Genomic DNA, 15,967 nt, shown 5'->3' with positions numbered 1-15,967 from the left:
CACCAAAGGACAATTTGGACCAGCCAATCAACCTAACATGCATGTTTTTGGGATGTGGGAGGAAACCGGAATGCCCGGAGGAAACCCAAGAAAGCACAGGGAGAACACGCAAACTCCACAGGAAGGTTCAATCCCATGACCTCAGAACTGTGCTGCGGACGTGCTAACCACTCAGCTGCCGTGCTGACACTTATTGTAAATATTGAATGTAATTAGTGGCAATATTATAATCACCAAAAAATGATTTAAAAATGTATTACTTTAAAGGGAAATTGTGAATTTAGTTCCTACTTGTGAATATCAGGCAAAATTACATAAACTATCACGAAGTTAATTTTTATAAGAAGAGGAAAAATCTGCCTGAGAAACTTGTATTTCTTTTACATAGCAGAATTCATTCCTAGTAGTCGCTGGCATATTTGTCTGGCATCTTGATTCTACGTTATGGTCTTGGCACTGTTTTTTGTCCACATTAGAAAATACAGTGCCATCTAGTGGTCAAATATTCCACGTTGGGGCTTTAAATAAGAGAAAATACATGACTAATCATACAAGCATGATTTTTTTTTTTTAAATAGTTGAAGGTCGAGAAATCTATGTTACATAATATGAGGCTCACATAGGGGAGCTGACATAATTGTCCGACATCTTGCTGCTACGGGTACCAAACACCTTGAAAAGGCTTGGTATGAAAATGAGAGTAAAAGAGTGCATCCTGGTTGCTTTGTGTCTCGGTAGTTGGTAATCTTTCCTTTTGATTTGTAGCACTCGTTTTTAGTTGCACTGCAAAATTATGAGTCCAGAAAAAGCAAAATGCCAAACCTTAATCAAGCGTATATGACTGCTTATTGAAGCAGAATACAGTAACTTTCATTCAAAAATATGTAAATCCTGTATGGTGAGAAAATATCAGACCAAAAAGCAAAATGTGTTCATGTCCTACTTCAGTTTACAATTTCCTGCTATCCTGGCCGGGTTTGGAACGACTTCTCACTTTCACAGGTCGCAGCAAGGAGTCTTCACTCGCAGCTCCAGTTTCCTTGTCATCCCATTTTTACAGAGACTAATGTTAAGCTAGGTTCACACTGCAGAGCTGCATTCTGATTTTAGGGTGAAATACAATGTTGTGAGATTGTTCACATTTCACTAAATGTGACTTGATCTTCCTGTGTGAATGCTACAACCGTCACGCGTGCGCAGAAGGACACGTGACGTCACACGCAATGGACTCATGTTTGCGGAAGTACTCATGGATGTTTAAAGCGGAACATTGTCCCCTCCAAATATGAAATCCAAAACCTTGTATTTCTCCATTGAATGCTGTCAATGGGGTGATATTTGAATGTAGCCAGACCATGGTCAACCCAAATGCCCAAATACCCAAAACAATAATAAACAACGAAAAGCCAGAGGATACTATCGCTTTAAGAATATAATCGAGCGTCGTGTTGTGAAACGCAATGCGATGTTGGTTGTACCATGAGTTATGGAATAAAGAAGTGTTCATCTTCCATAAATGTGCGATTCAATGGTTTTCCTGTATTGGAAAAACACATTTGGTGACAATTCTTTTCATGTTTTGACATTTAATATAGGAAAAACGGCACTCATTATCAAACATAATGACAACCTGTACAGTTTTTTTGAAAGCCATGTCATTTAGTACACGTCAATGACTCCAGAACCAGCAAAATGCCAAAAATGAATCAAGCATTTATGAATCCCAAAAATATGTGAACCAGTACAGTGAGAAAAAAAGATGGGGTTCATAAGCAAAATGTGTCCATGTACTACTTGTGTTTCCGCTTTCCTGCTATCCTGTTCAGGTTTGGAACTATTTTTCTCACTTTTAGAGGTTGCAGCAAGCAATCTTCACTTTCCCGCTCCAGTTTCCTCTTTTGACCCACCTCTGATTCACCTGCCTCCTCTTTAGCGTCCACACTTGGTTGCAAATTGACACCGGGTACCGCACAGTTGAGCCACGCAACATCAAGCGCGGGCACCTTCGGTATAATGTTTTCCACAGTATCAAAAAAAAACTCGACCTCATCCTTGCCGTCTTCTTGACGCCGGAACCCGAGAGCCAGAACGCTTTTCAGGCCCAACGTTGGGGCCAGATTCTCGTTCAGTCGGGGAACCTGGCAAGCAGGGACGCCTCTGCTGGCGCTCAGCGGTATCAAATGGCTGATCATGTGCACGGGTTTGACCGACTTGCACACCAAAACGAGCTTGAGTTTGTTTCTCTCCAGAGCTTTGGTGACTTCATTGATGCCCAGTGCCAGTTGTCGCCTTGCAGCCGCAGCCTTCCACCCTCCTTTAGGGGAATCCTCCGGTGTATTTGTGTCCTCGGGTGAGACCAATTTTTTCTTTTTCTTCCAGGGCCAAAACCCCTTCACTTCCGTCTTTTCTAGCCCTATAGCAATAAATTTGTCTTTCAAGGTTGTTAAGATGAACTGCATGACGTCTTGTGGAAGTGGGGCCCATTTCAGAGTAAAAGGAGACGTCAAAGCGGTCTTGAACTTCATGACACGTTTATTGGCGTTTTTCTTCGGGGTGGCCATTTGGTCAACTAGAATGAGAAAAAACGAATAATTAGAAACCAAACATTTTACTTTTCAAGTAAATTGTGTATGTACCGGTATATATATATATATATATATATATATATATATAAGAAATGGAAAATGCTGGATAAGAGGAGAAATGGGGAAACTGAAAAATAATAAACAAGGGCGGCAGTAGCTCAGGAGGTAGAGAGCTCGTCTTGGGATCAAGGGATCCCAGTTCGAATCCCGGCTGGTCCGTGTTACATGTCGAAGTGTCCTTGGGTAAGACACTGAACCCCTGATACCCCCAATAAGCAGGTTAGCGCCTTACATGGCTGCAAGGCCGCTATTGGGAAATGTGGAGCACATTGTAAAGCGCTTTGGGAAGTCATTGACTTGAAAAGCGCTATATAAATGCAGATCATTTCATTTCAAAACAAAGAAAATAGAAAAGGGGAGAACGGTATGAGTAAAAGAAGTCAAGTCATGTTTATTTGTACAGCCCTTAATCACTAAGTCTCAAAGGGCTGCACAGACCAGAGATTATTGCAGAAAGTGAAGAAAACTTGTTATTGTTTTGTTTTGGAGGTCGCTTAGCTGCAAGATGTCATGGAGAGCATCATTTAAAGTCAAATACAAATTTCTTAACCTAGAAGTCATAAAAAAATAAGTCTCGTACATTTGCTTATTACATAAATCAATGCATGCATCCATATATAATATATATATATATATATATATATATATATATATAGAATGAGGCAGCACTGTGTGGTTAGCGCATGTGCAGCACAGTTCTGAGGTCATGGGATCAAACCTTCCTGTGTGGTGTCTGCATGTTCTCACCGTGCTTGCATGGGTTTCCACCGGGCACTCGTTTCTTCCCACATTCCAAAAACATGCATGTCAGGTAAATTGACCAGTTCAAATTGCCCCTAGGTGTGAATGAGCGAGTGACTTTTCTGTTTCTGTGTGCTCTGCGACTGGCTGGCAAGCAGTTCAGGGTGTCCCCTGCCCACTGCCCGAAGATAGCTGGGATGGGCTCCAGCACCCCCGCGACCCTACTGTGGATAAGCAGTGCAGATAATAGCTGGATGGTAATATTGAATGAACGAACTTTTTGCTAAACATTAAGAGGAACTAAATATTACACACTGTACATTTAAATAAGTCATCATCAAACTCACCTAATTGCAATTAAAAATATAAATAAATAAAATAAATAAACAAAATACCCACTACCGTTTAGAAGCCCACCTATTCAAAACAGTGCTCCTCGCATCCTTAGCCATGCTACTGTTACTGTTGACGTGTACATTATCAGATGAAAATAATTTAAAATACTTAAATATAGTTACAGGTCGAGTAGTTGTGACCCAAGTCATCCAATTAGAACTAATTCTGTTTTACTCTTGCAATCTTAAGTCTTTTGAGTGGCTTCTTCCATTAGCGGCTCAAGTGAGCCACTTATTAACTCTGACCAACACAAGCTAATTGCCCTTTTCAGACGCTTCAGGTGTCTCTTGCTCACTGCTTATTTGTCCTGCCACTCACTAGAATTCCAGTTATTAAATCGGGCTTCTGTAATTCGCTAATGCTATTCTTCCTTCGAATGTGCATACGCACCCTCGTCAGGAGATCGTATTAGTTTCAGGAGCGAGCAGCAGCAAGTCAACTGCAGGAGAGAGAGTGGGAAAGGTGAGAGGAGAGAGAGTGGGAAAGGTGAGATGGCACAACATTCATTTGGACAGGTAACTTAAAATTAGTTTTACCTGGTTATATCAGTATTATTTTCCCCCCATTTTATTAACACTCCACTTATTGAAACATGAATATTTTGTTTGTTTGTTTGTTTGTACATGATTCAATTGTTTGTTTGTTTGTACATGATTCAAATTGAATCTTTTCTTCCGGCGCCGTCACGAATGGCAGCCACTCCAGCAGCTCCCGTGTTATTTTCGATTGTTCTCAGCTCAGGGATGCTGCTGGAAATGTGAATTTCCCTTCGGGGATGAACAAAGTATCTATCTATCTATCTATCTATCTAAAGACCTTCTTGAAAAGTAAAAAAAAACGTAAAAAATACAAAAAAGGAATGTATTCATGACGCATACAAAGGTTTTGAGGAGTGATCAAAGAAACTTTGGTTCTAGAAATAAGGACAACTCTTTCGCTCCGTCCAGAATAGGCATAATAATCACAAAAATAAACACAAAAATACTTTAAAAGCGACTTTACCCGAATGTTTCCGCAAATAGATGTACTCTCCTTGAATTTCGAGTTAGTTACGAAGAATATAGTGATCAAAACACACGCTGTCACTACAGGCCGTCGCCATCTTGTTTGAAATGGGCATAGCTTTATTTAAAAGTAAGGATTAACAAAACTGTTAAAGAGACAGTACGATACAAATACTGTTGTAAGAACAGAAGTGCTCTTGTGCACTTGGATAAATGAGTTAAAACAATCAAATATAATAATAACAATGATAATTACTTTATATTGATCGTAATCCTGCACTGATCTTTAAAATCATCACCTTAGGTATGGGAGGGTTGTATTTTGTTAATTTTGACAACAGACTGAGATGATTTGTAAATGTCTATACTTATAAATTTGTTTTTTGAATCATTCTTGCGTCATTTTGACACAATCTAATGTTTTACGCCAGATTGTCGCGTGGACTTTTAACCCAGGTTTGGCATGTGCAAGAGAGTGGTGACCGTTGGTCGCTTCTGTGCGCATGCGCACACGACAGTGTCTCAACGAGCCTTTATGTTGTCGCGATGGAATTACGGCTCATTTTAGAGAGCCGGCTTTTTCGGCTAGGCTCATTAAAAGAACTGGCTCTTTCAGTTCCTGATAGCTCTTCGGGTTGTTTTGTTGCCTTAATGTTACACAATAAATAGTACATTTTTACTAATCATTATGATGTTTATTATGATTATCCTTATTTTATCATCGGTAATTTATTACCAATAATTACGTAACAATTTACACCAAATTGCTTTTAAGAAATTAACAAAATATTCAGCATCACATCATCTGCAAAAAGCAGTGATGCAATGCTGGGGTCCCCAAACCGGACTCTATCCCCACTGATGCTGCGCCTAGAAATTCTGTCCATAGTAGTTATAGACCTGTGTCAAACCTACCTTTCCTCTCTAAAGTACTTGAAAAAGTAGTGGCACAGCAGCTGAATGTTTTCATATCCGAGAATAACCTTTTTGAATCCATGCAATCAGGATTCAGGGCTAACCACTCTACTGAGACAGCTCTGATCAAGGTAACAAATGATCTCCTACTGGCAATGGATTCTGGCGCTTCATCACTTTTGCTGCTGCTGGATCTTAGTGCTGCTTTTGATACAGTGCACCACAATTTCCTACTAGAACGGTTGGAAAAATGGATTGGTCTCTCAGGAACCGTCCTCTCGTGGTTCAGATGCTACCTCTCAGATAGGACGCACTGTGTTAAATATGGTGAAATGACATCTGAGCCCTTTAATGTTACCTGCGGTGTTCCGCAGGGTTCAGTGCTTGGCCCCCTTCTTTTCAGCATTTACATGCTTCCATTAGGTGATATTATTTGCAAGTACAATATCAGCTTCCACTGCTACGCAGACGACACTCAACAATATCTTCCGTTGGAGGAATCTCCCACACTAAACTGTGGAAATTTGGAGGCCTGCCTCATTGAGATAAAAGAGTGGATGTCACTCAATTTCTTGCGTCTTAACTCTGAAAAGACCGAAATGTTAGTCATTGGTCCATCTAAATGCCGTGACTTATTCTCAAAAACTGCTGTGAACATTGACAAATGTCACATCACACAGAGTGACTCAGTTAAAAATTTAGGTGCCATATTTGACCCTGATCTATCCTTTGAAATGCATGTAAAGAAAATTACTAGAACCGCTTTCTTCCATCTTCGTAACATTGCTAAAATCCGTTCAATACTGTCTCAGTCTGATGCGGAAATTATAATTCATGCATTTGTTACCTCCCGTCTCGATTACTATAATGCACTACTCTCTGGTCTCCCGAAGTCTAGAATCAAGTCTCTTCAGCTGGTACAAAATGCCGCAGCGAGGCTTTTAACTAGGACAAAAAAGTACGATCACATAACACCGATTTTGGCTAACCTGCATTGGCTCCCAGTTAGCCATAGATGTGACTTCAAGGTTCTCTTAGTATAGTACAAAATCATACATGGACTTGCTCCCTCTTATCTTTCAGATCTGATTTGCCCCTATGTCCCGGTCCGAAGCCTACGATCTGAGAGTGCCGGTCTTCTGGTGATCCCAAGAGCCAAGAAGTGTTCTGCTGCTTCGAGAGCGTTCTCCATCCGGGCACCGGTGCTGTGGAATGCTCTTCCCCCTGAGATCCGATCTGCAACCTCAGTGGAAATGTTTAAATCTAAACTTAAAACTCACTTCTACTCCATAGCATATGAATAACCTACTCTTCTCGTCGGCTGAAAAATAGTCTGTGTAATATAATGTAATAATCTGTGAAGCCCTTTGAGACTCTTCGTGATTTAGGGCTATACAAATAAAGATGACTTGACTTGACTTGACTAGTTATGAACTCCGCTTTCTCACTCAACAAGCACAGCTACTCCTTCTCTAGCATGCCCACCCGTAACTCCATACTTTCTACCATACATACCTCCAAGCTGTAATTCACCCTTTCCTTTCATCTTTGTTTCACTCAAGGCTAACACATCAACCTTCCTTTTTAGTCGCTTTACTTCCACATCCTCTCACATTTAGTGATCCTATAACTAGTCTTGCTGTGAGTAAATAGTAAATAGGTTTTTGTAAGATTTATTATCGCCGAATATGAGGAATTGGCTGAGGTATGTTAAAACAAGGGATGGGCAGGGCACTCGTATGATGCGGCAGGGGTAAACCAGTGAAAGCTGTCGGGCCCTGCTGTTGAAGAAAAGAGTGTGTTGTGTTAGCCTGACCCGAGTGTCCCGTTTCATGTGCAGGGACGAAAGCATGACCGACTTGGGTGCCGAGGTGCCTAACTTGTTTGGGTCTTTGGGCACTTGGGTTGACCATGGTCCAAAAATCTTTGTGTGTGTTTTTTTTCGCTATTTTTTTCCCTCTTTTATTTTCTTTGTTATTGTATGTGTTTGTCTTGCTGTCGGTCACCCCTCTTGAGGGATATGACCAAGGTAGATAGATAAATGAAATGAAATGATCTGCATTTATATAGCGCTTTTTAAGTCAATGAAGACTTCCCAAAGCGCTTTATAGCGGCCGTGCAGCCATGTAAGGCGCCAACCTGCTTATTGGGGGCGTTAGGGGTTCAGTGTCTTACCCAAGGACACTTCGACATGTAACACGGAGAATTCGAACTGCGATCTCTTGATCCCAAGACGAGCGCTCTACCTCCTGAGCTACTGCCACCCCAAGATAGAAAAGGTGACAAAGGGAAGCCGTGGCGGAGTCCAACTCTCACCGGGAACAAATCCGACTTACTGCCGGCAGTCTCTGGCACAGGGACCGCACAGCCCGGATAAGACTGTGCGGAACCCCATACTCCCGTAGCACCCCTCTACAGGGCTTCCCTAGGAACACGGTCGAATGCCTTCTCCAAGACCACAAAACACACGTAGACTGAATATGCAAACTCCCATGCACCCTCACGGAACCTGCAGAGGGTGTAGAGCTGGTCCAGTGTTCCACGGCCAGGACGAAAACCACACTGCACCTCTTGAATCCAAGATTTGACTTCCTGGCGCACCCTCCTCTCCAGTACCTCGGAATAGACCTTACCAGGGAGGCTGAGAAGTGTGATTCACCTGTAGTTGGAACACACTCTCTGGTCCCCCCTCTAGTAAAGGGGAATCACCACCCCAGTGTGCCACAAAAAACCCAGGAAACATTTCTATCCATCTATCTATCTACCTTGGTCATATCCCTCAAGAGGGGTGACCGACAGCAAGACAAACACATACAATAACAAGGAAAATAAAAGGGAAAAAAATAGCAAAAAAAAAAAAAAACACACACACAAAAATGTTTGGACCATGGCCAACCCAATTGCCCAAACACCCAAACAAGTTAGGCACCTAGGCACCTAAATTGGTCATGCTTCGTCCCTCCAGATGAAACGGGACACCAGAAATCAGCCATGTCACTCGGGTCAGGGTGACACAACACGCTCTTTTGTTCAACAGCAGGGACCGACAGCTTTCACTGGTTTACCCCTGCCGCATCATACGGGTGCCCTGCCCATCCTTAAGAACGCATCCACAAACCCACTATCCTTTCACAACACATCTCCACTCCTTTCTATCACCAACAAGAGCTCTAGCTTCCACTATATTTAGACCTCTTTCCTGCAGTGCACTCATAACACCATCCATCCACGTCAATCGTGGCCTTCCTCTTGTCTCCTTCCGTTGACTTCTGCAAAATATTCACAAATCCACCCGAAAAACTATTTTAACTTCTTATAAACACATTTAAAGTTAGTCAACACAATGCATATTGAGCAATCACAACGGGAAAAATCAATCATCTCGAAGGGGAACCGGCTCTTGACTGGTAGGGAGCTATCTCATAGAGCCGTGACGTTCGCGAATCACGCATCCCCTCTCCCTTGCAGTCTAGTCACGCCTCCTCCTTTCTGAGGGCCTGGTCCGAGCGACATTTCTGCCATCGAACCGTTGTTTCTGAAATATTATCCCGCTGCAGCCAAACTAGCCCGTTTCTAAGAAGCACGTCGGACAAGCGGCGATACCTTCATCCAAAATGACTTCGGTGGTAATATTTCAACACAACTTGTTATTCCATCATCGAATGTTGACTTTGATGACTGACTATTTTTCCTTATAAGAGCAATCCCGAGCACGACTGGATGAAACACCGATTCTTCCGTTTAATGTATTACCCATCAATTCTGATATCTGGTAAAACGTTTCGAAAGGGATAAACCTTTATTATGCGTTTAGAATAGAAAAGGCCAGGGATCTCCAACCTTTATCAAACCGATTGCTACTTTTTGTTACTAATCAGCGCAAAGGGCATTCCGTTTCATATGCATTTCTAAAATAACCAATCATGTTATTACTATGTTGTAACTATGTTATTACTAGGTTAAGTATTGGAAGTACAGCTAAATAGACCCAGTCCACCACAAATAAGATCTCTTAACTAGAAAATCACAATGACCCAGCGCTGGTGAGCTATTGTCTGAACAGGTCCGTGGACACCTCAGCTGTCCTTTGGGGGCACCACGTTGGAGATCCCTGGAATAGGAGGTTACCAAACCCTGCAGTAACTGTATTTCCTTTAGCTCCTACCTATAGTCGAGTTAAATGTGAATTGAAGTAAAAATATACAAAGGGGGGTCAAATTTGGCAAATATTATCCTCTTATTAGCCCTCAAGAGTCACGTCATCATCAATTTCTAGTACACAATTGAACAGGGTGGGCCAACATCTTGTTACATTCTTATAAAGCATTACTTTGGAAATACTCTAAAGAGACCGTGTGTATTACTTGACCACGCAATGAATGAAAAAATGAATGTCATTATAAAAGTATAACGCAATCGGAGGGCTTCTTTTGTGCGAGTAAAACACATTAAAAAGGTTAACTCGGGCTTAAGTATAAAAACGTTGAAAAACCATATATTAATCATAAATATGTGCATATTCACTGTGGCAGTTGTACAGAACATTATGCTCATGAACGCTGTAGATGAGAGGTCAGGGAGGTGATGGCTTTCAAGGAAGAAACTGTTCTACATTCTGGTCTTGCTCCAAGGCTGTGTTTTTCAACTTTTTTTGAGCCAGGGCATGTTTTTTACATTGGAAAAGTTTAGCGGCACACAACTAACCAAAAATGTTATGAAATGACACTGAACAGTATGTTTAATTACAATATAATTTATAATACCCCCAGTTTTTACAGCACAGACACTTGACAGTGACATAACATTTGCATAAAATGATTCATAAAGGTTATATAAAATGTTAAATTTTAAAAGTGACATTGGATAATTTCTCACGGCACACTAGTATGTCACGGCACAGTGGTTGAAAATCACTGCTCTATGGCACCTGTAGCGCCTTGCTTCTATATGTCGCTGAAAAGCACAAGGAAGAATACAAACTACTGTAACTCAAAGCGACCAAAATCTACCATTTTACCTCTCATTTTTTGCCCAGCCTTTTTTAAGGCTTTTAGGTAACCCTAGCAGCAAGATGGCAGACAACTATTTCTGTTCCCTTTAGGCGAGCCTCATATTATGTAAAATCTAATTTCTCGATGTACGAGTATTAAAAAAATTGTGTGTTTACACTAGGTTTCATTATTTTAGCTTTTTATTTAAATCAATATTGTTTGTAAAATAAATGAACCTCTAAATCAGCACACTATCCCTTTAAGTATTGCCATTATTGACTACAAAAAAGTCAGGGCTCTGTTGTAAAAAAAGATGAAAAAAAAATATATTTTTTTCTAGATGTCTCTAAATGACTTTGGAGACCACAGATGGGGAATCCCAACAATGAATGGATGCTATTTCATTTCCCACTAGAATGAGCTAAATAATACACACTTTAGGAAGTCTGTTTGATCAGAAGAAAGGTAGGCAAAAAGAAACACGGACTGTATAATAAATGAATTTAAATCAAAAGTAAAAAGAAGGTATAAAGAAAAAAGCAGTGACCGTCTAAGGGATGAAATATTTAAGAAAATCTTTAAGATTAAATTGAAGGGAGAAAATGGCAGAAAACAATACAAAAATAAAAGCAAGGGTCTCAGATAAGGTAAGACTGGTGTAAAAATATCAGTATGCCAGAAATTAAAGTAAAAATTGAGAAATGAATAAGCACAAGTGAGGTATGAAGACATAAGGTGAAGAAATTGCTTCTAAAACAAAGGCGAAAAGTTTGAAGAAATGATTATCCAAAGGAGCAAGAAGATCAAATGTCTTGAGAAGAAGTGAATACATGAGTTGGAGAAGGAAGCAAGAAAGACAGGAATGATGATGTCCTTGGCTCGGGAAAGGCAGCGCTTCTGGCCAATGTCTGTGTACTGCAACATCCATTGCAGCCTGGCCATCCTGGAAGGGGATGACCTCACGTGCGGTCTCGTTTCAAGGTTTCTTCGTTTTCTTCATGTTGAGGTTTTTGAGTTTTTCCTTGCCCTCATGTAGGTTTTAGATCAGGGGATGGTGTAATAATAGTCTGTAGTCTGTAATAGTCTTTGGTCCTTGCAGCCCTTTGAGAATCCTTGTTTATACAAATAAACAGGAATTGAATCCAAAATGTATCATAAAGCTTTAACAACAGCGTAAGTCAATGTTAAAGTGGATACGTGTCAGAAAGGTGGGAGTTCTGATAGTAGAACAAAAAGAGACCCAGGTATCAATAGATACCAGGTAAATCTCAATATCGATGATAAAAAACTTTATACGAATGAATCCCCTCTTTTGTCCCACCCTGTTGCAAATTTTTAGACGGTATACCCAACTCTTGGGAAACCCCACTCTAGATGTCCAGCAGTGTCCTTGATTCTTTGTGAAGTAGAAGTAAGAACAAAAGAACCGTTCTTGCATAAAAGCCGATTGTTTAGCCCCTCGTGGTGTCCCATTAGGTTACCGAGTTCACAAACGGTACGAACAATGGCCGTCACGCCACCGCGCTCGTTATCGGTTAATAATCAATAGCGCTGTCTCTGTGTTATCGGCTCAGGCAGAGTTTGAGAAGGCCGCGGAAGACGTGAAAAACTTGAAGACGAGGCCTTCGGACCAGGAGTTGCTCGACCTCTACGGCCTGTTCAAGCAGGCAAACGTGGGAGACGTCAACACAGGTATGATGAACAAAGTCTGAAGTTTTTGTGAGGGGTTGGAGTTACTTGAGAGCGGACAACTTCTATAGCACAGGTGTCAAACAGGCGCCCCGCGGGCCAGATCAGGCCTGCTAAGGGATTGAATCCGGCCCGCGAGACATCACTCAGAGAAGCGCAAGAGAAAAAAAAGCTGCAGGTTGAAATATGTCAATTTGATGTTGCCAAAGCCAGGTGCCTCGAACAAAGACACTGTACTTGTATTCCCTTCTCTCTCTCTCTCACTCTTTCTCTTTTCCACCCTGTTTCTCCCACTCTGTCACTGTCTTTTACTTTCTATGTCTCTCTTTTTCTCTTCCTTTGATGCTCTTTGTCTCTTTCTCTCTGTGTCTTTTTAACTTCTTTTGCTCTAACTTACTTTTTTCCTTTTCTCTCTTTTTCTCACGCTCTCTCCCTCTTTCCCTTTTTTTCTTTGTCCCGCCCTCTCTTCTTTTCCCTCCCTCTTTCTCTTATTTCTTGATCTCTCTTTTTCTTTCTCTTTAATCTACAAGTCAGAATGTTTGTTCTATCGTGTGGCCCCCTAGTTAAAATGAGTTTGACACCCCTGTTCTATATGGTGCCTTTTGATGAACAGGTTTCTTTCTGAGTAGTGTGTAGACATAGTGGATTTTCTTTCGTTAGTAGGCAGAGTTACTCGTTACTCCATTGAAAAAGCCTTACCCCTCAGGATACTGACACCCAAAAGTATCACGCTACTCTGAAAGTAAGTAGTTACAAATGACCATAAACACTCACATTTAGGCTGTCTCCCCAAAACTTCTTAAAATTGCCAGTTAATAAAAGACATTGATTTTTTTTGGGTGGACCCAAGTGTAGGGAAGCTGGAACTGAGGCAGGGGTGCTCAAAATAAGGATGGTATTTATTAACTCAGGTCAGTGTCGTTATGTATAAAAATGTTTTACCTGAGTGCCAAAAGGTGAAAATATATATATATATTTTTTCATTTTTTCAAAAAAGAACAACAGTTTTGCGCAGCTCATCAGTAAGTATCAAGCCTTTTGGAATGTTTTTGGTATGAAAATCATCATTAGATAGCAGGAGTTGGTTTGATCAGATCTATGTCCACACATCAAGAAAGCCCGCAGTTCCTAGTTTTTCTTCCTATATTTGTCATGAAACGGAACAGGATCAGGACCCAAATGCATGACGTTTTTCACACAAGCCTTTTAGTTTACGGGAAATGGGTAGTCATGCTTGTTAAGCAACAGTCTGGTATGGAATAATAGGAAGCCAGAGGCAGATGAGATCGATACCAATCGCCCAAGCAGATATCGGGCAGATGGGGTCGATACCGCACAGGCCTGGACAGACAGAACCAATATCAAAACAGGATATCGAAAATAAACAGGACAAACTAGACGGGAACAAAACTGGAAACCGATATTAAACAACGGGACGGACAGGATTGCTATCAAAACAGGATATCGAAATTAAACAGGAAAAACTAGACGGGAACGAAACTGGAAACCAATATTAAACAGGACAAAATAAACGGGAACAATACCGGACAGGAAATACCAACAGGAAACAAGACAGAGTCCAAACACACGTCTTGTTGGGCAGTTGTTCGTTGACGGACTGACAAAGGAAGAGTGAGAGCACTGAGCTTAAATAGACGGAAAGCCAATCTGTCAATGAGCTGCAGCTGGCGCCACATGGGCGAGGCCAATTGGGCATTATGGCAACCGTGAGTAGGCAGTGTGGTGAGAAAAGTGAATATATGGAAATGACAGACACACGCCTTAACAGGGCTTTTTCTTTCTGAAAAAAATGCAGAAGTTCCCATGTCATCATCAGGGCAGAGAGGGATGATGTTTCTTGCATGTCCCAGAAATGCGACCGAAATCGTGTGACCCCGACACGTGAAACACCAGGTGCCTAAAGTTTCTCGCATAAGTTTAGTGTTCTTGCAATAAAATGTTATAATTCTAGCAAAGTGCACTTGTGTTAATGAAAAGCATTGTTACGATATTGAAGATATCACAAATGCAAAAAAAACACCCAAGTGAAAGTTCTGTTTGAAATGCTTCGACCCATTTTTGATCCTGACTACGTCTACTTTGCCTTCCTGGCCTGCGACCTGTTTCCGACCCCGACCACGCTTTTGCTCTCCCTGTCCCGGTTACCGACCTGTTTTTCCGTCACTGACACCGCCATCGCTCGCTACGGAAGATCAACTTCCGTATTCGGATCACAAGCCGAGTGCGAGCACGACTTGCTTCCTGCGTCCAGCGAGCACCAGATCGCGGGCGCTGCTCTTCCTCTCCCTATCTCAATAAACTTGTGATAAACGTTACGCAATTGGGTCCTGTTTCCGGTCTGGTCCTGACAGCTATAGATGTCGCAATAACGAATAATACACAGACATCATCAACATGAAATATAGGTCATTCATAAGCTATAGAATAGAAGTGTGTTTTAAGCCTAGATTTAAAAAGTTCCACTGATGTTGCAGATCCAATCTCAGAGGGCAGAGCATTCCACAACACAGGGGCCCGAATGGAGAACGTTTTCGAACCTGCGGATCTCTTCTTGGCTCTTGGGATCACTAGTTGACCAGCATTTTCAGCGCGAACGCTCCATAGATTCATAAATATTTCAATTTATGTTTCCTTTTTTTTCAGTATAAAAGTTGATGAGTTATTTTTTCTTTATTTTCCCGCTTTTTAAGTCATTCATAATAATACATAATAAATGGTGATATATAAATGAAACAACAAAAACAACCTGAAAAGCCATTTGGGAGCCAAGCCGAAAAAGACGGTTCTCTAAAAAGAGTCGGAATTCCCATCTTTACGACGGACCATTCCAGTTAGATTTAATCTATTAAACTCACTTTGTATTGTTTACTGCTGATTACAGTATCATTTTATTTTCTAATTTCCAGATAGGCCAGGGTTTTTGGACATGAAGGGGAAAGCCAAGTGGGATGCCTGGAACTCAAGGAAAGGTAGACATTGAAATCTTTCAAAAATGAATATCTTTTTATTTTATTTTGGATTTTTTATAGGACCTGACGCATGTTTCCCTGTGTTTTCTCAGGAATGTCCAAAGAGGACGCCATGGCCGCCTACGTTGCACTGGCAAAGGAGCTCATCAGCAAACTGAGTTAATGGAAGGGAACGCTAACATGCTTTACTAAAATCAGCTGCTAAAGTGAAAAATATCACATATTATTACAAATTTGGAAATGTTTTGTGTAGTTTCTGACCATTCAACATTTTTAATGTGAAGCATATGCAAATAGGTACTACACTTATATCTAATACATGAATTTTAACCATATAATGTGCACGTCAATGGTTATTTTAATTCAACTTTTCATCTGTTTTAGAACGACTGAAATACTGTTGATGCTATTAATGTTCTTGCTTTGAAAATAAAATGTATGCACACTTATACATTGGATCTGTGGTTTGTTTTTTGTAGAATGTACAGTATATCCCGCATGTGTAAATGTCTTATGACTTTCATCAAAAAGGTCCCTCTGTCACGATTAACCTTTGCCCTCACCTGTGCCCGCTTGTTTGGCGCCAGCTGCTGCAC

The 15,967-nt window shown here is 41.0% G+C and overlaps 2 protein-coding genes across 4 annotated transcripts; one reads left to right on the top strand and one right to left on the bottom strand.

Moving 5' to 3' along the window:
* Nucleotides 1–1,519: 1,519 nt before the first annotated feature.
* Nucleotides 1,520–4,905, bottom strand: rpp38 (ribonuclease P/MRP 38 subunit). Of its 2 annotated transcripts, none has more exons than XM_088327170.1 (2): nt 4,785–4,905; nt 1,520–2,569 (listed from the first exon to the last, which is right to left on the bottom strand). In XM_088327170.1, exon 2 carries the CDS (start codon nt 2,559–2,561, stop codon nt 1,791–1,793), a length of 771 nt encoding a protein of 256 aa, XP_088183296.1. In that variant the 5' UTR covers nt 2,562–2,569; nt 4,785–4,905; the 3' UTR covers nt 1,520–1,790. The 2 variants fall into 2 exon arrangements, with proteins under 2 accessions (XP_088183296.1, XP_088183297.1); XM_088327171.1 differs by lacking the exon at nt 4,785–4,905 and adding an exon at nt 4,173–4,580.
* Nucleotides 4,906–9,162: 4,257 nt separating this feature from the next.
* acbd7 (acyl-CoA binding domain containing 7) lies at nt 9,163–15,820 on the top strand. 2 transcript variants are annotated; one of them, XM_088327168.1, is made up of 4 exons: nt 9,163–9,324; nt 12,267–12,384; nt 15,309–15,371; nt 15,464–15,820. In XM_088327168.1, exons 1-4 carry the CDS (start codon nt 9,316–9,318, stop codon nt 15,532–15,534), a joined length of 261 nt encoding a protein of 86 aa, XP_088183294.1. In that variant the 5' UTR covers nt 9,163–9,315; the 3' UTR covers nt 15,535–15,820. The 2 variants fall into 2 exon arrangements, with proteins under 2 accessions (XP_088183294.1, XP_088183293.1); XM_088327167.1 differs by having other exon boundaries at nt 9,163–9,327.
* Nucleotides 15,821–15,967: the final 147 nt, after the last annotated feature.

The sequence above is a fragment of the Urocampus carinirostris genome, chromosome 2 (assembly GCF_059441175.1).
Source record: "Urocampus carinirostris isolate Australia breed hairy pipefish chromosome 2, RoL_Ucar_1.0, whole genome shotgun sequence".
NCBI lineage: Eukaryota > Metazoa > Chordata > Actinopteri > Syngnathiformes > Syngnathidae > Urocampus > Urocampus carinirostris.
The sequence above is the reverse complement of the archived record's forward strand: the minus strand, read 5'-3'. Positions and strand labels throughout refer to the sequence as shown.